General features: G+C 35.9%; 2 protein-coding genes across 2 annotated transcripts in view; one reads left to right on the top strand and one right to left on the bottom strand.

Annotated features, from left to right (window-relative positions):
• LOC126977934 (cactin) overlaps window positions 1-12240 on the bottom strand; it is a 34944-nt gene extending 22704 nt beyond the window's left edge. The window contains exons 1-8 of the mRNA XM_050826629.1: window positions 12048-12240; window positions 11651-11956; window positions 9913-10150; window positions 8224-8398; window positions 7410-7543; window positions 3116-3265; window positions 2922-3045; window positions 1522-1651 (exon numbers count right to left, since the gene is read on the bottom strand). Of these exons, the coding sequence (XP_050682586.1) occupies window positions 1522-1651; window positions 2922-3045; window positions 3116-3265; window positions 7410-7543; window positions 8224-8398; window positions 9913-10150; window positions 11651-11956; window positions 12048-12049 (1259 nt within the window). The 5' untranslated portion in view covers window positions 12050-12240. The remainder of the gene's footprint in view (window positions 1-1521; window positions 1652-2921; window positions 3046-3115; window positions 3266-7409; window positions 7544-8223; window positions 8399-9912; window positions 10151-11650; window positions 11957-12047) is intronic.
• A 427-nt stretch (window positions 12241-12667) lies between these two features.
• Window positions 12668-27403, top strand: part of LOC126977930 (serine/threonine-protein kinase TBK1) — a 35043-nt gene continuing 20307 nt past the window's right edge. The window contains exons 1-4 of the mRNA XM_050826622.1: window positions 12668-13534; window positions 18860-19087; window positions 19848-19983; window positions 26806-26957. Coding sequence (XP_050682579.1) covers window positions 12788-13534; window positions 18860-19087; window positions 19848-19983; window positions 26806-26957 — 1263 coding nt within the window. The 5' untranslated portion in view covers window positions 12668-12787. The remainder of the gene's footprint in view (window positions 13535-18859; window positions 19088-19847; window positions 19984-26805; window positions 26958-27403) is intronic.

Raw genomic sequence — 27403 nt, forward strand, 5'->3', positions numbered from 1 at the left:
CTCTTGGTATTGCGGGGGAAGAAAGACGATCCAGCCACCCTAGAACAACTTCGATTATACGTGCCGGACAACAGAGCAGAGCGACGACGGTCGCGGCTGCTGGTGACGCACCAACCTACTGCGCGAGGCGCCCTACACTCGAGCGCTGCGCACTCTTACTGTCGTATCAGAACGTGTCGATCTCTTCACATGTACTCTGTATATATAATTATTTTTATAGACAACCCACACATACTACGCAGTGATCGCATCTCAACTGCGTTAATTCTGCTTTTATGCTTCTTCTGCCATACAGAACTCTTACTTCCGTACATTACTGTGGCGACAAGCCCTCCTCCAGGACTTATGGACGGCCATTCCCACTTCTTTTGGGACAGTCTGGCCGTTCATAAAGTCATGCAGCGCTCCATTCACACACTTTACTGCAGTTACTCTTCTTTCAATATCTGCTTCACATCTTCCGTCTCTTGGAAACATTCTTCCCAGATATACGAACTTGTTCTACTCTTTTTTAATGAAAATACCGGACGAGACCTGAGTATACCTGGTTTATTTCAAGTTTTCCTTCTCTAAGATTGGAGACGTCAAATGCTTGATAATATTACGGACGTCGAAGCCTACTCCACCTTTTACGACGCCTCGCTAAGTTTGAGGGAAATCTATTCTACTCCGCCGGATACCCGACGGCAAAAGAAAGAACTTCATTGTCAAGTATAACACAATAGCAAGCTGCGCGACTCATACTAAGATAGGCGCTCGGAATGATTGCAGCAGTGAGATTAGCGTAGCAGGCCGGTGACTGACTGGCGGCGAACTGCGGGCGTAGGTGAGGGAGACAGTTGACTGACGTTGGTGAAATATTACCAAGGATTTACATCGATTAGAAAATAGAGCAGGGCAATACTTCAAGCCGGCCCTCACTCTAGCGCTCTACAAACATTGGAGTATTGCTGTCATCTCTGGCCTGGCGCACCCCAGTATCAGCTCGAACCATATGACCGCGTGCAACGCAGAGCTGCTCGAATTGTCGAGGATCTAGTGCTTTTAGAACGGGGTTTGAGGTTGCGTCGCTTCATTGTGTGTCTTCTAACGGATTTATTACGGTGAGTGTTGCTGTTTTACCTGATTACTGCCCAAGTGTCGAATTTGAAGGTCCCTAAGTCATATTGGTTCAGGAAAACTGCAGGCGGTAATTTATTCCACAGAGTGGCTATGCGAGGCAAAAAGTTTTTCACAAACGCGCGGTTGTTTATACAGACCGCAATATGATGTTGGTTGAATTTCTCATTTTAACGTAATGTCCGGTGATGGAATTCGGCTGCTGGGGTCTAACATGAACAACTCCTCTGATCACTCCGCATGACACATGCGGAACAAGATACAGAGAGACCCCACATCTCTGCGGAACGCCGAAGAATCAAGTCGATCGTCGATGATTCGAGCCGATCACTCACCGCTTGCAGGTCACCTTCATCATCGGTTCTCTTCGTGCACCTCCTTGTTGACAAACGTATCACTCACCTGTCGTGTTCGTCGGGTACGACGGTGTCGGCGCCGTCAGGTCGTACTCCCTGTTCCGACTTGAGCAGCTGCAGCTTCCGCCGCAGGTTGTCCTGGTGACGCTCCCGCAGGCGCGCGCGGGACATGTGCGCTGGACAGGGGGGGTGACGGATACAGACAACATGGAACACACACCGGCCGCTAGGACCAGCCTGTGTTAACGATACAGCTGTACGATTACATCCATGTCCGGTGAAAAGCTGCGGGTACTTGCACAAATTTAGGAATCAATTTAATTAAGTGTATCTGTTATATCCTTATTAATCTACTTCCTATTTACTTTCAGAGTTTTTTGTAATCAAACTGAGAAACAGGTGACATCAAAAGCCTTAAAATGACAGCTTTAGAAATTTCTTAACGATCATTTTCCCAATATTTAGCAAAATATTTTTTTTTACGTTTTAATCATCTTCTGAAGTACACACTTCGTCTTTGGCACACGCCAAAGACGAAGATTCTACAAAATTACTGTCATTGAAAATACTGGCAATTAGTTAGTCCTTTGCTTTATTATATGAGACACTTAAACTTGGTACGAAATAAAAGTCCCGAGGATCCATTGATTGTATTGTTAAACCGCACTGTACGTTATCCAGGTGCTTGTCACAGTTGTTCATTTTTGTTAGAACATTGGGTTGATTTAACATTTGAACATAATACAGTTAAAATGGTTTGGTTAAACCTTTCTGCTTGACCATTTGCCCTGGGACAAGCAATAAAGTTAAGCACATATTTCACTTTTCAAAATTCGGATGTGTGAAGCTGCATAAATTTTACACACAACTCTTACCCAGTTTTGACCTTATTTTGGTTTATGTTCCTATTTCCTCTAAATTTGCTCTAAATAAATTAAATAAAAATAAAATTAATAAACTTATAACCACTGTTAAAAATCAAGCATTGCCCACTATAAGAAATGGATAAAATTCAATATTATATAATTAATAAATAATTAAAATATTGCCAGCTCAGTGAATATATTGTATTCTTTACTCTTTACAGATTTTTTAGATCCCCTAAAATTCCAATATGTGATAATTTCAACATTTCTTTTTGTTGTTTAATAAGAAAATACACATTTTAATAATTCAATCAGTTCTTAACATTTTTTAAGTTAATTTGTTATTTTTAACTCATGTTACGTACTCATATACGTAAACATACATATAATCACGTCTTTCCCGGAGGGGTAGGCAGAGACCACTTCTTTCCACTTGCTACGATCCTTACATACTTGTTTCCCTTCGTCCACTTTCATACATGCTCTTCGGTTTAGGGTACTCTTGACCTGGCCTTTTTAACATGAAGTTAGATATTAATAATATATTGACAACAGTCGAGTACGCCCAGTCCCCGCTCACCTCTGAGCTGTGTGAGCAGGCTCTCCCAGTAGCCCACGTCGACGCCGGCGCGCTGTCCGCCGATCTTAGCCTCGATCTGCTGCTGCAGCGCCTCCAGCTGCGGCCCGCTCTTGCCCTTGAATACCTGCGGGGTGCGCGCGGGTGAGAGTGTGCTCTGTGTCCACCACGTGTGTCAGCAGTCACCAGTCACCTACCTGCTGCACGTGGCCGGCCACCGCGTGGTGCACGCCGTCGCGGGCGCGGGCCTCGCCCCGGCGCCGCAGCTCGCCCAGCTCGGCCCGCACGATGGTCCGCACGTCCTCCCAGTAGCACTGCTTCTCTTCCGTCTCCAGCTCTTTGTACACCTACAGATACTAACGAACTTGACGTCCGCACTTATACCCGGTCAAAATAGTTTGGAACGCAAATATTGACACACCCGCCATCGGTCTGTTACCAGTCGTTGTCATATTATGTCATCTAACAATTTCATACATTTTCACTTATTTCAATAATAGGTACTAATACTACTTTTTATTGTAACAATTAATAACAGTCACCCATGTACTGTGTAACTGTGTTTGTAATAACGCTATATACATGTCAACCTTAGTGTGTGTGTCGACAGATGCGATGTGCTCCACTGCACTCAACTCTTGATGACTTTTTTAATGATTTTCTTCCATTTTTTCTATACCGTTAACGTTTAAGTGGTTATAAGTTATAACAACACTTTGCAGATTATATTTAAAATATTGATTGTAAAATGGTAATGCAGTAAGTTGAATTAAGATGATCACATCTGTTCGCAAATGACCTCTCGGATACTACTCGCGCGTCAGACCAAATACGACCGTCCATGTAATATTATGTTGTTGTTCCAAGAGATGTTTTCTTTGTACAAAACTTTAAAACATGACACTTGTTATCATTTAACATAATACCGTTGATACGACACCATAATAACAAATTATTTAAGTCTTCCTGTAAAAACCCTGACATTAATCACGACCATTGTGTTCACGAAGCATCCTTAACAAACACTAAATTCAAGCTCTATGCTATGGTCACCTTGCATTGGATACATTCATCACCGCACCGTTTTAAAACGTTTGTAGCAACCCTTTAGCTGTTTGTAGTAATAATATCTAATTTGCCCGCTTAATATTTTTTCCATATTCCTGGGGTTGACAACCCTAGCAACTGTCTCCCTCGCGCGGCCCGTCTCTCATCCATCTTAACATACATCGGACCAGTTTGGTAGCAGCGTGAAGCCGATGAGTGGCCGATAACGTCAATCACCGATGTATGGGGTCATGATGAGCTGCCTATGGTCTCGTACCAACATCTACTCATAGAGAAGAAACGCACCCTTTATTACGTAGGTCGCTACGTATTTCAACTTGAAGAACATTATTAAATATAATTGTTTATTCATACCGCAATATTAAAAAACTACCGCGCGCCAATTTTATAAACGCTGAACAAATTAATTTCGCAGAATTTAAACTTTTAAAGATTATTCAATCGCTTTATTTTCCAAACGAGATTACTAATTTAGCACATATGAAATATGTTCTAAAGTAGTTTAAAAATTGACAGCATTTCTCGATGATAATGGTATAATTCGCGTTGGTGGTCGACCTTAATGATGACCAAATATTAGTGCCACGTAAACATAACGTAATACAATTATTAGTAAATCACTTTCATCTTTTATACTTCCGTACTGCTCCTGTAGCACTCATGTCTATACTGCGACTAAAGTATTGGATTCTATCTTGCCGCAACATTGTAACATAAATGCCACGCAACTGAAATTATTGTTTTGGAACAAAACCTAAATCGTCTTTCCCTATGATGGAGTCTGACGGGAGCGTGTGGTACACGTGGCGTCCGCTCAATAAAATCATATTTATGTATATTTGTATGTTTTAGTTACGCTCGCAGTTTCTTTCACCTTCAAATAACAACTTAACCGATCTGTCAACCGATTTTTTTTATATGTGCATTCAAACTCTATATATCGCGAAAGGATACAGTTTCTTGTATTATCTCTGACAATGGAACTACTTTTAAATCCGCAAAAAAAAAATCATTGTCAGAAGTGAACACGTAAACATATTACGTAATGTAACGAATATTAAAACGCATTAACTAATAAGTTTTCTGTCTATTAAATAAATGATTATTTTGTTTTACAAATTTACACGCTTCAAATATATACATATTGGGCAATGTCAAAATATTTAACTTTTATAATAAGTCTTTACATCAATAGGTCGGACCAACTCCACATATACGCAAATAATACATTTTTTTTGAGCAACAAATTCTTGATCTTGTATCTGAGTACTGACGCGACATATCCATGGTACGCCATTAAAGATAACTTATTAGAAGCCATTTTCCTCAGTCTTCTAAGGACATACACAAATCAATATATTCTAGAGCATAACTTATCAATGTGATCAGAGAAATTAAGGTCCTTATCTAAGATAACACCTAAAAATATAGTATTGTCAACTTTTTCAATATTTATTTCAGTATAATTAATATTTAGATCACTTTGTCTCCGTCCTTTTACACAAAATTGCATATACTAACGTTTTCAATAAATTCACAACTAATTCAAATCAAATCAAATCATCTTTATTTGCAAGATAAGGTGCTGTTGACTTATAATTAATAGGTGCTCTTATCCTAACCCATAAGGCATGCAAACTTATAGTGGAATACATAGTTCACGTTTTATATCTGTAACAATTATAATATACTGTACTATACTACAAAAAGATATACATCCCAAGCAAACTTAGATTAACATCAATCATACAATAGTTATTATTTCATAGGCTTATTCATTTTAATTTATAATATAATGTCATTAGCTTCACAATGATATTGAGTTCAGTCGAAGTTAATTTTTATTATTTACTATTTTATCGTCAAGAAAATCTTTTAATGAGTAGTATGCTTTTTTTATTAAGAAAGATTTGAGTGACTTTTTAAAGTACAATATATTTTCGCGCTTAATGTTGTCAGGTAAGTTATTGTAAATTGTTGGTCCCATGCAAAAGATGCTGTTTCGATACAACTCTGTTCTGGACTTCAAAGGTCGTAATTTGTTGTCGTTTCGTTTCGAAATTAGCGTTTCATATTTATTGATATTATTCTTTACCATAACTGCTACTTCATAAATATATATTGATGGCATGCTAAGAATATTTAATTTATTTAATTAAAAGTGAGGTTTACATGATTCGGTTGCTTTTAGTGAGCAGACAGATCTGATACATTTCTTTTGAGCTTTGAATACTTCATAAATCCCTGGAGCATTACCCCAGAACAGTCTGATACCCCAGAATATCTCAGAGTGCTGTCTACATACGCATGATATGCTGCTAACACCGCAGTCATATCAACTACTTTCTTCAACATATGTAGAGCAAATGAGAACCTATTTAGTTTTTTAATGACATAATCAATGTGTGTTCTCCATGACAGATTGTGGTCAAAACAAATGCGCAAGAATTTTGTGGACTTCTCTTCATTAATCGCTTTACCGTCATAATTTATATTTAATCCATAAGATTGTGTGTTTTTGTAAGCAAATTTCGTCGTGCAAGTTTTATTTAGATTGATTTTTAGATTATTATAATTTAACCACTCTATTAGTTCGTTAAGCGAATTGTTTATGTAATTTTCATATGTTAATGGATTGTTGTCAATAAATATGGCAGTACTATCGTCTGCAAATAGGACCATTGGATCCTTAATAGTTTGAGAAAGGTCATTTTTATAAATAATAAAAAGCAGTGGTCCTAGAATACTGCCTTGGGGCACGCCAAATGTTGTTTTCCGGGGGTCTGATAAATATTTCATATTGGTTTAAGTTATAAGATTTATTTTAGTTATTTCTGTTAATTGTTGTCTACCAGATAAATATGATTTAATTAAATTAAGAGCATTGTTTCTTATGCTATACGTTTCTAATTTATTTATCAGTATTAAATGGTCGACATAGTCAAAAGCTCTGGTCATGTCCATAAATATTGCTGTCACTCGTTTTTTATTTTCTAAACTAGTCATTACCGTTACCAAAAAGTTATAAATTGATTCATTGATAGATTTATTTTTCTTAAAGCCTACTTGCTCCTTAGTCAAAATATTAAATGTTTCAAAGTAAGAATACATGTTTTTGTGTATAATTATTAGGGTATTTTTTTTATTTTTGTGTACCAAAGTCAATTCAATCTTTGTGATATGGCGTGTGTACCAAAGGCAAGATTTGACGAAAAATAATTAGGGGTTTTCTTGTAATCTTAGTAATGTGATCATTATATTTTTAGGAAAGTTCTCACAAAAAGTAAACTGATTACTGATAAATGTTATTAATTTGTGTCATCTTGAGCATCTTAATGTTCCACTGAGTTACAATATAATTCCTTTTGTATTAATGTTTTTTACTACGTCTAACAATACGAAATAATAAAATATAAAGTTCACCTTGATATCTTCAAGTAGATCTTCCAGATCTTGCATCTGAAGACCATTGAGATATGTGTAGGGCTCGTGCATCTCGAGGGCGTCCACACACTGCTCCGAACTAACGTACCAAGCCAACAAATCTATTGGTTTTGCTAAAACAAACAGTAAGTCACTCTTATTATTTATGACTAGCTGACCAGACACACGTTGTCCTGTCTTCATTGTGAATATTGTAGTCGAACTGATATAATTCATAAAAAATATTTCAAAAAAAGTGTTTATTATTCTAATGCTTAATGATATACAACATTCTATCTCTTCCCAGAGGACACACAATGAAGCACAGTCTCTACGCAACGCCAAGTGATCCAGCCGTTCACAGAGCACTGGGTCCCCGACAATCCGAGCTGCTCTGCGTTACACGCGGTCAAATGGATCGAGGTGATATTGGGGTGCGCCAGATGACAGCAATACTCCCCGAGAGAGACCTGCATGGCCCGTGTATACGGCATCACCAGTGCTGTCGTCTGCATCGTATGTCGGAGGTGTCCAACATATCATTGATATGTAGAAGAAACAGCGTGGGAGACGGCACACAGTCTTGGGGCACTCCAGCGTTCCCGGGCTTGGGATTCGAGCAATAACCGTCGACAACGACCTGTATGCTGCGCCCAGTGAGGAAGCTGGAGGTCCTCGAAGGCTTTTGTATTATTTATTAGATATGATATAGTCAATTTCAATTCTATGCAGACCATTGGGAAAAATCCACGTCCATTACTTTATTGTGGAGAACCTGTTAATGATACCGTGTTTGTTTTGTAGAGTCACTCACCCCGTCCGTCCCTGATCCGTATCTGCGAGCGCAGGCGCGCCTGCTGCAGGTGGAAGGCGTCCTCCTGGCGCGCCCAGCTGCTGAACTGCTGCGCCTCCCGCGCGCGAGCCGCCGCCGCCGCCTCCGCCTCGCGCGCGCCGCGCTCCGCCTCGCGCTCCAGCCTCCTCTGTTTGACCTGCCGGCACACATCCCGGATGCATTTCACTTTCAACCTATTTATATTTATTGCTATGGAAATTATTCAATAACAATCGTGTAAACGTTCAAAGTTATAACGTTTCTGCAATTTTATTGTCAAACCGGGTGCCGGGTGGATGATGTGTCTTCAAACTTTTCAAACATGTTTAAAAAACTATACACAACATAATATGAGTAGTATTTAAATAAGTTCATATACTCCTAGAATTGTTGAGGTGCTTGGATATATTTCTGAGAAATACAAGTAAGACTGTGTCATTGAAAAGTGTGATGTCAAAATTACTAGCCATCCCTCACTCACTCGACTCACTTGGGACCAGTTCTACTCTACCTATAATTATTTGATATAAAATCCTGTTATGAACATTCATGGCAATAAATTTACGACAGTGACTTTTAAATATTGAAAATAATTTCACCACCTGACTACTGCTGACTGCACCAAACTGCCCGGGCCTAGATTATAATTATTTTAGAGCAATAGCAATGACAGTACAATATTGTATATTTTTATTAAAAAGAGCGCAAAAAAGAATGCTGGGAGAGTTTCTTGCGACGCTTCTTCTCTCTCAGAGCGCCATTTGTTTCCGAAGCGGTAGTCGTATCTTGTATATTAGAAATGACATCAAAAAAAATTTATAAATAATTTTGAAAATATAAATGCCTTTTCTTTATTGTCAAATGCAACAATAACAGGCCTTTTCTTAACATCAATCAATGCCTTCAAATAACCTTTTCCTATAATTATACTTCTTATGGCAAATTAATTGTATGATCTCTAGTTCACAATTCATGAATCACTCTTGATTTTAAATACCATTTTAATGTACAAATTGATAATAATGGGTTGGTGGAAAAGTTTTTTAACAGTACTCTAGTTTTTTATAATAACTTTTAAAATTTTTGACTATACAATTTCTGGATGGTTTTGATGCCACTAAAAAGGTTACATTTAAAAAAAAGAAATAAATTAGTAGAACGTTCTTATCACCTATTTTTCTTTGTTTTGCTTTCTCAAAATAAGTCAAACATAAATTGGATAAATTTTAACATTACTACAAAAATTGCAAGTAATTGTTCAATATGTGGATGGACCTATAATGCATTGTTATGCAGTACTGGAGATGGCATACACAGGCAAGCAGGTCTCTGTCACTAAATTGTTCTGAAGAACAGAATTCTACTGAACTACATGTGGGCATTGCATGTTGTATGATTGTGGAGTTTTATGGAGTATGCTAATAGAGTTTCAGTGATGCACATATATTAAGAAAAAATAGAATTTATACATGTGATAGTTATGTAACCACTAAGATATTTTTCTGTGTGTCCATTTTTCCTCTTTGTAACATTTAATCTTTCTTTTGATCCAATTGGTTTACAAAAAAAAATACTTAAAAATCAAGGCAAGCAAAATTACAGCAACAAAACCATATTATAGGAGTCTAAATCTTGACATGTTTTAAAAATGGAAAATGCTATAAAGTGTACCTTCTCTAGCTCAATTTTATTTTCCATCTGTTTTTGACGGTTCAGTGCTTCTAACTCATCTCGTGAAACACTTTTCACCCCTTCCTTCGCTAACTTCTTAGTCCATACAAATGTGTTGGTGAGAGCTGAGTCTCCAAAGGGATTATCCTGGTTTGTGTAACATTGATACTCAGTGTCCCATCCCATTCTCTCACGTCTTTTGCGTTCCTTTTCTTGCTTCTCTCTCAATCTTCTAGCTCTACATAGGGAATAGTGAAAAATAACAATCATTTACAAAAGTGATACAGGACAAAAACGTAATATAAAATATCTGTTATCATATTAATTGCACAATCACAATATTTATTGAATGGTTCACCAACAGATTTACATCATAAATACAATAATATCCAATTATTGGCAAACACAACTTCTTAATTTTCAGTCTAATTCAATCAAGGGAATACAGATGTTTATAAAGGTCATCTGGAGAGCAAAGCCAAATTGGCTTTGAAGAAACTGGACGTCATAAGTAGAGCATAGAGCGTAGAGCAACAGCTGGATCACTTAGTGTTGTCTACAGCCATCACTTCATTGTGTGTCTTCTTCCACATTTATGATGGGGAGTGTTCCAAATAGGTGTTTCACTTGATTGCTGCCCTCAATTTCCACCTTAGGATATCATGCCCACCATCTGCATGTGTGGCAGTTGTCACAGTGTGGTTTTAAAGGAGCTTTCTTTCACATACTACAAAGCTGTGGAATGAGCTTCCTTATGTGTTTCCGGAACTATACAACATAAAGATAAAGATAGCATTTATTTCAAGATATTAGTGATGTAGTAACATGTTTATTTTTTTATTTCCTCTATTTTTTAACAATATATCTAGCTTGTCCACTGACATAGGCCTCCTCTAGGACCTTCCAGTGCTCTTTAAGCAACCAACTTTCCAGCAACCTTCTTTATGTCATCTTCCCACCTTAGTATCTGTCTGCCTCTCTTTCTTAGCTAGTTTCTGTGACCACTTGTTTGGGCCTCTGATCATATGACCCGCCCATTTCCACTGTAGTTTTTTGACAGTTTTTGTTATACAACATGGGTAACTTTAAAAAAAGTATAAAGGCAGGCAACACTCCTGTGATTCCTTTGGTGTTGCAAGAGAATGTGGGTAGTGGTGATCACTTAACATCAGCTGACCAGTACACTTGTTTGTCCTCCATTTCCATTAAAAAGAAAGAAAATGAATAAACTAAATGTTATTTTAATGAAAGTGCTATTCATAAGATGTAAATGTGCAAAGACATTTTAGGTCAGCAATCCAACAGCGGAGAACCAGTGTGATCCAAGCCCTGTGTGTTATTACAGATCTGATTGATATATTTGGCAATATCTTTCTAGGGATATTAGTGAACATGTAAAGCTTTTTTACTGACAGAACCAAACTATTATTAATTATAACTATTATGGTTAAATATTAATTTCACAATAAATAAACAAATATAGTACAAACACATAATAGAGATACAAAAAGAAACCAATATATTCTTTTGTAATAGAAATATATTGTGTTTTTGTTTTCAACTATTAAGTCTTAATCTTCTCCAACTTTTTGCCTGCCACCACATTATGCCTTACTCAATCTATGCTAAATGGCATACAATTACTAATGTAAGTGTGAGTGCCAAGTGTGTCACAGCTACAAACTAACTCAGACAGCACAGACTATGCATATTTATATTTAACAGATATACTAAGAACCTTTTTTCCTCTGGTGTCTCATTTGCTTTGAGCTGTTCTTTTTGCTTACACTTCTCCTCTTTTAGTCTCATCTTCTCAGCTTGCAGTCTCTGCAGCAATTTTAATTCTTCATTATCACTCTCACTAGAAGAATCACTCGATGAACTGCTTGACTTCCTTTTCTTTTTCTTATGCTTTTCTATGCTATAAGATCTATGTCTAGATTTCTTTGATTTTGACTTAGGCGAAGCGTTGGATTTATAACGACCCGACTGTGATTCGTTTCGCTCGCGTGAGCGTTCTCTACGCACAACGTCCTTTGAAGACCTGAAATACAGCGTTGACAAAATGAAAATTTAAAATTATATACAATAACCAAGATGTTAATAAACGAATTATTTTGATCTAGGGTACCTACATCTCTTTTCAACTTGCTACACAAACATTACATAAATTGTATAAACAAGATGTTTACGGTGAACTATTTCTTCTAAATTAGTAACATAATTATTTGCAAATAAAAACGGTGTTAAGCTAACTTCAATATTTCAAACAATGTGATACAACTTGCAAACAAAAATATAATACATTTAATTTTTATGTTTTATCAAATTATTGACATTTGACACTTTTTTCTTTTTTTGGGATTTTAAGACCTGGTTACTAGACCTTTAAGTCAAGTTTGACACTATTGGAGTAGTCCCCGCCAAAGAGAATGTAAACACTACATCAATTGTTCTGTGCACTACATTCACTAGGTAGTATGTACAAACTACAAAGGTACTCTGTGGTTAAGCTCTTAGTATTAGAAAATATAAGAATAATTATATTATATTTAGCTTAGAAAATTTCAATATTCTAAGTTATTACGATATAAATCCTAAAAATAGTTAATTTACTGGTATATAAACCTTTTAAAAAATCAGACGAATCCTAAGATTTATATATTTCAAAATCTACTGAATTCAGTTAGAGACTAGAGTAAAAGTGTTCTGTGGTAGCACTTTTCAAACTGTATCAGGTCTCGTTACCAGGCCATAAAATACAAAAAAAAAATCAAACTGTATCAGCTGCTCGGATCAGCTATTAACAGAAATATAAATAAAGAAGAACATTTTTCTGATTAGTTTGGATTTACTTCGATTTAGACACATTAATATGTCATTTCTAAGGGGCTCTGAAAATTATGTTTGGTGTACGACGAGCGTGCTAGGAAAAGGTGCCACTGGTGCAGTATTTCAGGGTGTTAATAAGAATAATGGTGAACCAGTGGCTGTCAAGACATTCAATCAAGTGAGCCACTTGCGTCCGCATGACGTACAGATGAGAGAGTTTGAGGTCCTCAGGAAAGTTAAGCATGAGAATATTGTCAAACTACTCGCTATTGAGGAAGAGCAGGAAGGACATGGCAAGGTAATAGTGATGGAGTTGTGCACCGGTGGCAGTCTGTTTAACATCCTGGATGATCCTGAGAACACATATGGCCTGCAGGAAGATGAGTTCTTGTTGGTATTAGAACATTTAACAGCAGGTATGAAACATTTAAGAGATAATAACTTAGTTCATAGAGACTTAAAACCTGGTAATATCATGAAGTTCATCAATGAGGATGGAACTACAACATACAAGCTGACGGACTTTGGTGCTGCCCGGGAACTGCGCGAGGAAGAGCAGTTTCTGTCCCTGTATGGCACAGAAGAGTACTTGCACCCTGATATGTATGAGAGAGCCGTCCTAAGGAAACCTGTTGGCAAGAGTTTTGGGGCTACTGTGGATCTCTGGTCAATAGGAGTGACTTTATATCATGTTGCAACAGGGCAGCTGCCCTTCCGGCCTTATGGGGGAAGGAGAAATAAAGATACTATGTTTTTTATAACAACCAAAAAGGCTTCGGGTGTTATATCTGTGAGTATTATAACTAGATGGTAAGTTAAGGCTTACTCTTACTATTATTTGTTTTTTCTTTTATTTTAAACACACTCAAAAATCATTATTTAACTTATAAATGTCAGTTAATATTAGTAAATAGTTTAATTATCTAATCATAGAGTAACTGTTGTGTTGTGGCTTAGGGTATGCATGAGTGTTATTAGCTCTACTGACAGCACAGTATTATCAGATATACAATTGAATTAGTCTACTTTCTGTTACATATGCTTAATATAAAAAAAAATGGTGTATAGGTAACCAGAGATATTTCATAGCAATGGGAGACCATTGAACGAACGACTTAACTTAATGGTTTTTAAGCAGTGAATGAAAAAATTTGGATAAAAATAATATGGCAAGTTATTTTATTAATCTTAATATTATAACTTGGATACAAATTCAATTCATCCACACTTCTGAAACATATAGAGGTACCAACTTGTCTGACTAGATTATGTTTATATTATGTACCATGTGTATAGAGCATTTACCATATACCACCATAATCGTCTTCGACTGCCATATATATGTATAAATATATATATATATATACATTTCGGTGTTTACTCCAGTTGTTTAGAATATTATTGGCCAATAGACAGCAAAATAACATTTTTTCAGTTTAAGCTGCATATGTTTAATCTGAACCCAATTTGAATAGTGACATCAGTGGAGTAGCAGTTAGGATTTTTTTAAATCTTGAAGGAAAAAGGGTTACTATAAGTTTTATGTTTTTCAGTCTGTCCCTATTTTCTGTTCAGTCCGAGGTTTGTTTAGGTTTTTAATTCGGTTACAACATTGTATGTTTTACGAGGCATCGGTGGGCCTAGCATACTAGTCCATTCAAAACAAGCCAAAATCAGGAAATCTGTTATTTTTATTAAATCAATATTTTCATTCCAATTTATAAAATGTGTTGATTGTAAAAATAAAAATTTATGACTTCTACCATACAGTTTTAGTGTTGTAGAAAAAGACTCATGAGTGAGGAATGCGAAATTTCCGCTGGCAAGGGCAGCAGGGTCACACTATAACTCACTTTGTTTTAACAATAAACATGTGTGATATTAATTATTTATAAGTTTCTTTTAATTATTTTATTGTTGATTAATTAATATGATACTAAAGACATGTGCGATAGTAAAATTGTGATAATTACATTGACTTAATAAGGTGTCTTGATAGAAAAGTAAAAAAAATATTTGCTGATGAAGAAATTATTCTGTTCCAGTATTATAATAAATATTTCATGATTATTTTTTATTTTACTAACAAAATATAATTTATATGCCGGATTTATCAGAATTTTTTATTATATATATTATATATTGTAATATAACAAAATAATATTGTCTACTGTAATTGTTAGGAATAAAACATAATATTTGAAAATCACGCCGCCCGGTTGGGCTACAGGGCCGCGCGGCTCACTTCCATTTGCATTCTGTTTGTTGCTGCAATATGTGGCTTGCGGGAATGTTTTTCGACGAACCTCGCATACGGCTGACGGGTGACCTTTTGCTTGAATGGTTTTATAAGAAGGCTCACGTCCCGTGGCCTGTATGGCCATCTCGGATTTCAAAAATGATACCAAATTCGTTCTCTGCACCCTCGAGAACATTGGATTCGATATCAATGTTGTTAAAATCATAAATTTGCGCGGCGGCCATTTCAGATTTCAAAATTGATCCCAAATTCGTTCTCTGCACCCTCGAGAACCTCGGATACGATATCCATAATGTTGAAATCATAACATTACGCACCGGCAATCTTGGATGTAAAAAAAAACAAAATGGCGCGTAACCGAAAATCGTGAAGATTTGCTATAAAATTTCTGTCAATACGTACCGTCGGTATGTTTTTGAAGTGAAACTTCTTTATCATCCTCCTTTTTTGAAGTCGGTTAAAAAGAGTCGCCGTTAATGTTCTCACGAGCTCAACTTCTTCCGAACATAATAAGGTAAATACGGTAATTTAAAAGAAATATTTATAGCGACTATTCAAAGCACTTAGTTAAAGCCTAATTGAATTAAGATTAGTTGACTTTAATACAATAATAAACAATAATTAAACTTTGAATACTTATAACATCATGTGGCGTCGTACATTATAGCATCCTATCAATATATACCAATAAACATATAAAACTATCCCAGCGGAGGAACTCGGGGTATATAGTATTTTCATAGCTGGCAACATATTTTCTTAATGGCGTCTCTTTTGTTTACAAAATATTTTGCTCTTCTGACGAATGTATTAGCTTAAATTAAAAGTTGTGAAATAGTAATTAGGTGTGAAATGTGATTTTTTTTATTATAAGACGCTTTGTGAAACTTAGGCCTACTCATGTTCTAAGCGTTATTATTCTAAGGGTTAAAGTATGAAAGTGCCATTTTTCACATGGTGCCTACCAATGTCGGATCGTTGAAGTAGGTGACAACAAAGCTCGCGCGTGCATCACTGCTCGCTTGTGAGTCCCTATTGGTTGGCCTACTGTGTAGAGGCCGCCGCACGTACTTACGATTTCGATACCTACACGGGGAGTGAGACAGGCCTGATAATAATAAAAGTTGTGAAGTATTTCGTCGCAATTTTACGGTGTTCATAGCGGTTAATTAATCTGTCTTTGTATTTTAAATTGAACCCGACATTACGTGACCTGTGCAGTTTCACGTATCGGAGCAACAACCAATTTTAAGAACTGTATTTTATTACAAACTTATGTCCCCCGCAAATCATTTATTACTTTGCCAGTTATAACACAATCTATGAAATTTCACCTTTTTTCTGGTTTAAAAAAAAACATATCGTCGATGAAGTACCAATACCTCATAACTGACATTTTAGCTCAAAATTACTTTTTTATTACAATAGACATAAAACTCATATTCGCATACATTGAATTTACTCCTATCCAACATTTCTTTACCAAAAAGCTTCTTGATCTATGTGAAAATATCTACTAAGTGACAGAATTCATTCGCTCGTATGTATTTTATGGAAATATCTTCTAACTGCTCCGACAACCGACTACATTCGGGCGCACTCTGCATTTGACTGATTAACTTCGCACGATCGCTGCCAGGGCGTTCCTCGCCATTTGATTGAGTTCCAGAAAAAACCACTTTGACGGGGGTGTCGTAATTGAAACGGTTTTCATTTTGCTCTTGGACAATTTATTGTTATTTGCCACTAATTTCAATATATTCGGAGAGATTATCAAAACAAAGGTAAGTCAAATCATTTTTAATGTTAAATTCGAAGATTTTAATTTTAATTCTCTTGGTTATTGCTAGGAAAATTTCAAATAGTAGGTATTTCTTCAAAAGTTTTGATTTGTGACATTCAAAAGTGTTAGTTGGGAATGAAGACTTATAGAACGAATTGAACCAGTTACTCTGTAAACTGTTATTGCCAATAGCATGGTAAATTCTTGTATGGTACGTTTCTTAAATACATGCCTCTCCGAACTAAGCACAAGTGGCTGAGTAGTACGTCAAATTTTACGTGGAATGGAAGAAGTTAACGAATAAAAAACTTAGAATGGAAGGTAAAGGATACTTGGGCTACACAAAAGCTGCCTTAAGCAAAATGGAACACAATAAAGTTAGACCCCCAAGACAAATAAAAGATAGATGCAAATCAAAATTCTGCGAAAGGAGCCAAAATAGGAAATGTAAATCCTTACATCCGTCAGCAATGAATCTGTCAGCTTATTTTTGGGATAATCTCAATTGGGACCAAAGAAAGTTTACATTGCAAGTTTAGTCAAACGCTCTTATGAATCTCGAAAAACTTCAACGAACCACTTTAGGCGTGGGGCTACATTGCACTACTTTCTTCCATTTGATCCAAATTCAAACACTAACGTGCAAGTATGCAGAAATATGTTCTTAAATACATTTTGTTTGGGATCTCTTACGGTACAAACTTGGGTAAAAAAGTCAACATTTGGCATGATACCTTCTTAGGAGGTTCAAAATTCAAGAAGAGCTCTATTTGTCAGACGTGGGAAGAAAAGAAAGTTGCTAACGCTTAACTGTTTTTTTGGATGATATGCCCAAGCGACCGTCACATTACAGACGTAAGGAAACAACCAAGTTATATTTAGAACCATCTCTTCTTTCAATGGCTGATCTATAAACACATACAAAAAGTATTGTACAGAAGCGAAGAGCCTACCGTGTGTAGATTTTCTTTTGAAAAAGCATTTGACGAGAAAAATTTGTCGATATATACCTTAAAAAAAGATATGTCTGACGTATGTAGCAGTCATGCGGTTGGTAATTTAAGCACAGATGAGTACGTATGTCATATTGATAAAAACACTCGGGCTAGACGAAAGAAAGAAGAAGACAAAGCGAGAGCAGCAAGGGGTGAAATTATTCTTTTAACGATAGATCTTGAGGCTGTCAAAGTTTTTCCCTACTTGACTGCCAGTTCTCTTTATTATAAGACGGTATTCAAGTATTCGGCCAGGTCGGAAAGGTCATAAATCAGGTATACTGATGACGGAAAAATTACAATAAAATTACATTTTGATGATGACTGGGGCGATTTACCGACGAGGCCTAAAATTTTTGCAGGTGTACCTACTTACAAATGAATAAAACACACCTCTTACTATAACGACCACGAAATTTAATCATTTGCAAAGCATGAAAAACTTACTACCATCAGATTACGATACATTGCCTGAAATTTAAGCTTTAATTCATTTATTTTAAAATTAGTAAGTACATAAAAAAGATAAAAATTTTGAAGTCGAGAAGATTTTTAGCTCTTTGTTTTATTTTTTAAGTTTTCTAAAAGAGATTTTTAAAAAATATTCATGTTTGGTTTGATTTCGATGATTTTTTTTGTTTTTGTCATCATAAAACATTGTAAATTATTGTTGTTATAAAAAAATAATTAAGTCAATTATGTGTTTTACTTACAAGAAATAATATTAGGAACATTAAAGTGGATTTTCAAGTTCTAGAACCAATATCTCCTAAGTGACTAAATACTTATAAAACGTTAACATAATCACATCCCTTCGTAACTAATAAAAAAGTAATCTATTTGAAACTATTTTACTATCAATAGTTGATGAAAATAAATAAAACCTTATTTTTAAAAAGCTTTTTTCTTCTGGTGTAAAATTTGGTTCTCAAGACTTAGGAGGTATTGGTACTTCATCGACGATATAGTACCATTTTCAAAATGATTGATAGAGAAGGGTTTTGAAAAGTGAAAGAACTTACATTCTATACAGAATTATTGGTGGTAATATTGACATTAACATAATCATAACCACAGGGCACACAAACAACAGAAAATGGCCCAATAGATTGGTCGAGGGAGCTACCATCACACTGTCAGCTCAGTGCAGGACTGAAGAAGCTGGTGACTCCGCTACTAGCCGGCTTGCTAGAAGTGAACCCTCACAGGATATGGAGCTTCGAGATGTTCTTCTCTGAAGTACAAACGATTACCAGCACTAAAGCCGTTTACATTTTTCATGTAAACACAGCGTCCAGCATAAAGGTTTGTCGATTAAAAAAAGAAAAAATATTTATTATAAACATATAGTATGTAAGTACACATAAAAACAAATAAATTTAAATAAACTTTTGAAAGAGACAAACATTAAGCAAACAAAAAACTATTTACTACTACTGATTACTTTGTGTTTCTCCTGTTGCACCCTGGGAAGAAAAAAAATAGGGGTGTTAACGTAATATGTGTTAACGTCAGTTATCATCGTCGTGATTTTGAGGGTAGGATTATCACGATAGATCACTAGTGTGATCTTTCGTGATAGGTGTTCTCTGAGAATGACAACAGATTCTACTGCGCTTATCACGGACGGTGTTCAGAAGAGGCATTCATCTGATTCCTGCCCTCGTATCCCAAACAGCGCACTCGCCACAAACTAGGACCGTCACAATTTAGATTCGTAGATCGGTATGCAGGGAACTTTCTTCCACGTTCAAATATACTGTGGAATAAATACTTCGCTCCGTGTTTGAAGGGCGATACGAGATGGGTGGCCCAACAGACGGGCTGGCAACGCGCACGTCACAACCTGCGCGCGGTGCTCACTTAACGTCAGGTAACCAGCTCTGTTGTCTGTCCTCCTAAAATGTTACTTTACTGAATGTCATGCACAGTTTAGAAGTCAAAACTCGTAATATCGAAACGTATTAGACATGGAGCTTTGCACTGTTCAAGTCACCTTTGAAGAGAGATGGGAGCACAATAATCGTAAGCTGAAAATCATACTAAATCCTATTGATTACTTCAGGTATTTTTGAAGCCAGAAGAGAAGTATGAACATTTGCAGACCTACATATGTGAACAAACAAGTGTGGTGGCCGAATCTCAGATATTGCTCTACAAAGACGATCTCATTCTGTCCGAAATTGATGAGAACACTCCGGGTATGTCATCTATATAGTCAACTTCTATGTCACAGCATAAGTCACTTTAGGGTCTATAAAGGAGATGGTCAAAAATTGTATAAAGGCATAAAAGGCATTTATTTTCTCAAAATTGATTCCTTTAGAATTCTTTTTGATGTCATTGTATGAGCCTGTGATCCAGAAAGTACATAATATATCAAATCTATGTCATTTAAAAGTAGACATCTTCTAGAACAGAAGTACAAAAGGTGCATGTTGCTAATCAGGGGTGAAAAAAAAATTTAGCAAGTACACAAGCGATAGTACAATATGACATGTCTTTACAGGTGTAAACAACATTTACAATAGTGCGAAAAGAGTAACAAAGTTGAACAATTAAAATTAAAGAAATAAAGAGTTATACAAAAATGATGATATTAAATGACTTAAATACATTTCTACAAAGAGATTTATAAAATTTATAACTATATAACAATACAATAATTTACTTCTTATATCTTAACTTACATAGCTAAGATCTTAATATTTTAATGCAGTCAGTTTTAAATTTATTGATATTAATATATATATAAAATATTTTTAATAGGGAATCTTGGTCTATTTCTAGGGACTTAAATTTTTTTCAATTTCAAATAATCTTTATTACAAATAAGATTAACTACAGACTTATTAGCTAGTATGTGTAACCTAGTAAATAAATATAATAATATTTTCAAATACATATTTTTTAAAAGACTCGTTTAAAATTTATAAAAAGAAATTATTATAATAAAGTTACATAAAGGACATATAAAGTAACAAACAAAGTCAAGTAGATTTACATTATGAAAGCTTTAGTGGCAGCAATTCATTTATAAACAAAATTGTAATTATTAGGATTAGTAACATACGCACAGGTGATGTTGCGTTGTGACAAGAAACAGCGAGAATCGCGAACCGGTTCAGTAAACTCGAGCAAGCGCGCGAGCAGGCTAGAACAACCCGTTCTTAATACTGTTAATACGGTCGGTTTTAGCGTAGAGGCGCCGGACTAGTGGGCTTAGACTTTTGTTAAAAGGTGATTCATTGCACTCATAGAAACTAATAGTGATAGACGATGCTATTATGCTTATCGATAGATGACAATCGGGTTTTTGGTATTTTACACAAATTTTTCACTAGTTTATTTTTAATGGCGGGATTTTTGTGTATGTAAAATTTTTCAGACAGTTTGTAGATGTACGTGTCGATTCTTGGAAAACCAATCTGTAGGTGAAGGTTTTGCAGGTTGGTACGGAAGGGTGGGTTATAGGCGTATTTTAGTGCTTTATTTTGAATGACTTGGAATTTATTAATGTTGCGAGGGGTAGTATTACTCCATACAGGACACGCATATGTAATGCATGGTCGAACCAGTGTCTGATAAATTCTAAGTTTCGTACGGCTGCTTAGTTGACTGCGTCTATTAAGTACAGGAGATAAGGCATTGAGTGATTTTATACCTTTTATATTGAGATTTGTAAGATTTACGTTCCAATTGATTTTGTTATCCAGAAAGGTACCCAAGTATTTTACAGAGGGACTCCACGGTACCTGTAAGTCACCAATTTTCAGTTTACGTCTTGGGAGACAACGTTTACGAGTGAAAACGATGGCTTCAGTTTTAGATTCATTTATTTTCAGCTTCCAGGTTCTAAAGTTATCTAAGAGTTGATCTATGGCAAGTTGTAATCTGCTTATGATCAAATCCATATCCTCAGATGACGTAAAACATGCAGTGTCATCGGCATAACATGCTATACTTGTCAGCCTCTGGACGGGTATATCATTGAAGAGCATGGTAAAGCAGTAGGGGCCTAAAATAGAACCTTGTGGGACGCCCGCAGTAACAGGAAATGGTCGGGATGAATTATTTTTTATGTGTACTTTAAAACTACGATCAGATAGGTATGATTGAATCATTTTAGTTAGTGAAATTGGTAGTCCGAAAGAAAGGAGTTTGTGGAGAAGACCTTTATGCCAGACTGTGTCAAATGCCTTCTCAATATCTAAGAGAAACATTCCGGTGGATTGTTTTAGGTTGAGATTATTTGACACCGTTTCTGCAACTCTAGCAAGCTGCTGGACTGTGGAGTGACCTTGGCGAAACCCAAATTGCTCATCAATCAGGTATTTGTCAGTTGATCGTAGCAGGCGAGAGTACAGAATCTTTTTAAATAATTTACCAAGGCAGGGCAACAGGCTGATCGGTCGATATGATGCTGGGTTGGTCCGATCTTTACCAGCCTTATGGATCGCTATCACTTTTGCAGATTTCCAAGGATGGAAAATGGCTGAGTGTCATGAATGAATTAAAAATTTTTGTTAAAAATACAATCGCCTTACGGGGAAGGTTCTTGATCAGGATGTTGGTGACCTCATCAGCACCAGAGGCCTTTCGCAGTTTTAAGCTAGCAATGCGCATGTTGCTAATCAGGGGTTAACAAAAAAAAAATAAAATTTTAGCAAGTACACAAGCGATAGTACAATATGACATGTCTTTACAGGTGTAAACAACATTTACAATAGTGCGAAAAGAGTAACAAATTTGAACAATTAAAATTAAAGAAACGAAGAGTTATACAAAAATGAAGATATTAAATGACTTAAATACATTTCTACAAAGAGATTTATAAAATTTATAACAATACAATAATTTACTTCTAATATTTAACTTACATAGCTAAGATCTTAATATTTTAATGCAGTCAGTTTTAAATTTATTTATTTATTATTTATTAATATAAAATATTTTTAATAGGGAATCTTGGTCTATTTCTAGGGACTGTAAGATTTACTTTTATAAGACATTCTGGGGATATGATTCTACCATGTATAATTTTATGTAAAGTAGACACATCAGTTATTTTTCGTCTTATCTCCAACGAATTCATATTGAAATGTGGACCATTTTGTCTTGTTATACAGTCTGCACGATAAGGGCAGGTTTTGTCTTTAAAAGCTAGAAAGCGAATGAAATTACGTTGAATACGCTCTAATCTATCAATATGGACATTATATTGGGGATTCCAAACCGGTGACACAAGACACACAATTGCAAATGGATTTCTGAACTCTTTGCAAGTACGCTTAATAAAACCCAGCTTTTTCCAAGACTTAAGTATGATGTTATCAATATGATTAATAAAATTTAGTTTTTTGTCTATAACTATACCAAGATCACGAACTAATGACGCCTGTTCCAAAGGAACATTATTAACGACGTAAGATGATGCAGTCTCAGTTCTATTTCTAGTGATCTTGATATGTATACATTTTTCCGGATTTAGTATCATTTTATTTACATTACACCAGTTGCAAATATTATCCAGGTCAGTTTGAAGAAGTATTATGTCATTCTGAGACTTAATTTCTTTACAAATTTTTAAGTCGTCTGCAAACATAGAACATTTACTAGATGTTATTTGATCCAAAATATCATTTATAAAAGCGTTAAAAAGAACAGGACCAAGATGTGAGCCCTGAGGAACGCCTGATTTAGGAAAAAAGGTATGTGAAGTGTAACCATTTGCAGTGACACTCTGCCTTCTGTCTTTTAAATAAGATTGTAACAAATTTAATAGTTTACCATGAATCCCATAGAATTTTAATTTTGAAAGAAGTATTTCGTGGTTCACTTTATCAAAAGCGCTGGAAAAATCTGTGTATATGCAATCAATCTCAGCTTTGTTGTCTACGCCCGAAGAAAGATCCGTTACATAACCAAGAAGGTTACTTAGAGTTGACCTGCGTCTACGGAAACCATGCTGTGCATTCGACATAACGTTCTCCAGATGTCTGGTTAAAATTGGACAAATATTTTTTTCGAATATCTTAGGAAATATGCTTAAGATTGATACGGGCCTATAATTTTTGATATTACATTTATCACCTTTTTTGTGTATGGGTATAACATTCGCAATCTTCCAATCAGTAGGAAATATACCAGCATTAATAGATTTTTGAAAAATAATTTTGTGTTAACTGCTTTACTGTCCTTTTAATAAATATTGGAGGTATCCCGTCCGGTCCAGCACCTTTACTAACGTCAATTAATTTTATAGTGTTCTCGATTGCTCGTTCCGTTATGACAATGTTACTAAGTGATAGCTGAGGAAAAGAGTCACCTTTGTCAAGACTAATAGAATTAAAGGACGTAGAATAAACAAATGAAAAGTGCTGAGCGAATAAATTACAAATATCTTCTCCTGTATGAGCTTTATTTTCATTTTAAAACATTTCTGCAGGCATATTTGAAACACTACCTCGTTGTTTGACAAAAGACCAAAACTTTTTAGGATTTTTAAAAATTGCTTTTTCAGTATTATTTATATAATCGGAATAACAAGATGATATCATGGAATCGACCCGCTTACTACATAATTTTGCTTCTATCTTGTCCCTAGGATTTTTATATATCTTATACTTTTTGCGAATTCTATCTCTTTCAGCTATTATTTTTATTAAATCACGTGTGAACCACAATGGATATTTAAGGTTACGAGTTTTAATTTTCGGTATAGTTGATTCGATGATAGAGTATAACAATTTATAAAATTTTGCTTTGTTTCGACAACAGTTTGCAATGAGTCATTGATCGCCGCTTGGATTTCAGTCCTGACCACAGATAAGATGGCCATATCATTTGGAGGTGATACGAGTGAACTTTGTTCTGACTGAATGTTTTTTTTACGGTATGTTACATTGTCTTCCTCTGGTGTTTGAATGCTGTCGCAAATTTTTGCTGAGATGTAGGATGAATTCGTTCGTGTTATCTACCTTTTTTTCCTTACTTCGGCAACCAGGGCATATCCATTTATCTTTTCTTTCCTTATTAATTGCCGTGAAACGGTGACGGTTAACTGTCGCACAGACCAAATCATAGGCATCTTTAAATCTATAGCATAATAGATATTCCTTGTTAGTAATTTTATTTAAGCATCCAGCACATGTTATTACTTTCTGAGAAATTATAATATATTTGTGTACTTAGAAAAACACACAAGCATGATACGTATGTAAGCAAATTTTACAGATCGATAACAATATATGTATAATAAAATGTAGTTTCTAAATTAAATAATTTTAAAAATAAACAAGACTTGTGACAGTAATTATGAGAAGAAAAAAATGTTCTGATATCAGTCTGACATGATACCACAAAGCTATACAACACACACGAGTTAATTTGAATTATGTGAATGTAAGTCGTTTGTTGATACTATATAATGAGCGAACTTTAGATGCAGTTTAAAAAGTATCTTCATAAATTACACCAACACAAAATTTACTCAATTTGTTTTCAAGCACAACTTAATATCATTAAACACTTAAGCTTGGAAGATCGCCTAATTGTTGGTTACGCGTATTATTATGTCATTAATTTGATAATATAAACGATATACTATATACTAATAATATTATGTTATAACACAAAGCAAACCATTTGTACAAAATAATGTATTAAATATAACGTTGATGACTTTAGTTAGTTTCTGCCATGGAGCATATGACGGCCGGCAGCGAGAGATTCTCTCCAATGACTGCAGCGAGGGCCTGGCGCTGTATGAGCGCCCTTCAGACCGAAACACAGTAATGTATACACATTACTGCTTTACTGCAGAAATAGGCGCCTTTGTGCTACCCATAATCTAACCGGCATCCTGTGCAATGGAGCCTCCCACTGGTAAATAAATACCGCCAGCGTATGCTGAGACGAGTCCTCACTGAAGTCGCAGTGGTTACAGGTGGGACTCAGTTTCCTCCTAGCAACCGTGTGCAGATACTTCCCGAAGCAACCGTGCCCAGAAAGCACCTGCGTCAGTCGGAAGGAAAGAACCCCTTGCTGACGCCCTGTCCACTCGACAATGACCGGCTGAAGCGCCTCCACGGCAGCAAATCCAGCAAGGAGCCGGGACGGCCATCGTTCACTGTTCTTTACTTTGTTAATATTATTATATTATGTCAGAACTGCAGCGTTAGTACTCAATCTGGAAATCAGAAAAATATATACTTTAAAGAATTTTTTTAAGCATCTGTTGTAGTGAATTAATAAATTTCCAAATTTACAGAATTCTTTAGAAATACCATTTGTAACAGAATTCTATAATTACAGTTGGGGGCACATTTTGTCCATCTCTTTTCTGCGTATTGAATTAAAACGTTAACGTCAAACGTCGTAGTGCGTAATAGTTCGTATTTGATGGTCTGAAACATAGGTGATTTTTAGAAGACTACAATTTATTAAAGCTATTTAATTATTTTATTTGTAATGAAGTCATCCGCAGCTCATTTACCGCTATTAATAAAGCAGGTAATTTAGAGCCAAAGGTATTACCCGACGGATTATTGAAAAGATTATTGAAGGTTCAGGATTATTGAAAAACCCAAAAATTCTGAGCGGCACTACAACTTCGATCGCTTTCGCTGCACCTTGAGACATAAGTTGTCAAGTCTCATTTGCCCAGTAATTTCACTAGCTACTGCGCCCTTCAGACCGAAACATAATAATGTCCACACATTATTGCTTCACTGCAGAAAAAGGCGCCATTGTGGATACCATAATCTAGCCGCCATCCTATGCAAGGGAGCCTCCCACTGGTGATATTAATCAATCAATCTTACATCTTTGTGCTGTTTGTTGTCGAGACACATGGCGAATGAGGCCTAGAGGCGAAAGAGAATGTACAAAGTACTATCTACGCGCCTCGATAATGCTACTGGAAACCCAAGCGCTAACTGCTATTTCGGTAAACGGATCAGTTTACGGATAGTTTAAATTAAATGTAATGTAATAACGCCACAACACATGTCCTTTGTCAGGTAAGAGCTACCCCGCCACGTGCGCGGAGTGTCCCCTGCTGCTGTTCAACAAGAACGACAACAAGGTGAGCATGGAGCCCGAGCCCGAGATGCCCAAGTTCCCGGAGTTCCCTGCCGCCGTCTCCGTCGAGAACGACGCCGCTCTAGCCAAGGTACTCTACAACACGAAAACTGTACACTATTCTAAAAAGATTAATAGGCAGCTAACAGATCGTGAAACTACTTCACTTGTGTATGTCAGCTACTTTCAAAGTTTCATGTCCCACGGAATTATATTGTGGGGTATAGGGCCGCAGATATTGACAACATATTTGTGCTACAGAAAAGCAATTCGAGCAGTCTATAAAATGTGTTCAAGGGATTCATTGAGAGAAAAGTTTAGTGAAATTAATGTTATGATAGTACACTGCCAGTACGTATACGAGAACCTCTTGTATGCTCATAAACATAGCCAATTTAAAAAGAATAGTGATGTACGTAATGTCAATACTCAAAACAAACATAAACTCGCAATTCCATTTACTAGGCTCCGTAAAATCGCTACTGAAAAGGTGGAACATTCTATTTAGTGGAAGTTAACTTATTGAATGGCCTAGCT

This window comes from Leptidea sinapis, chromosome 46 (assembly GCF_905404315.1).
Source record: "Leptidea sinapis chromosome 46, ilLepSina1.1, whole genome shotgun sequence".
Classification (NCBI taxonomy): Eukaryota; Metazoa; Arthropoda; class Insecta; order Lepidoptera; family Pieridae; genus Leptidea; species Leptidea sinapis.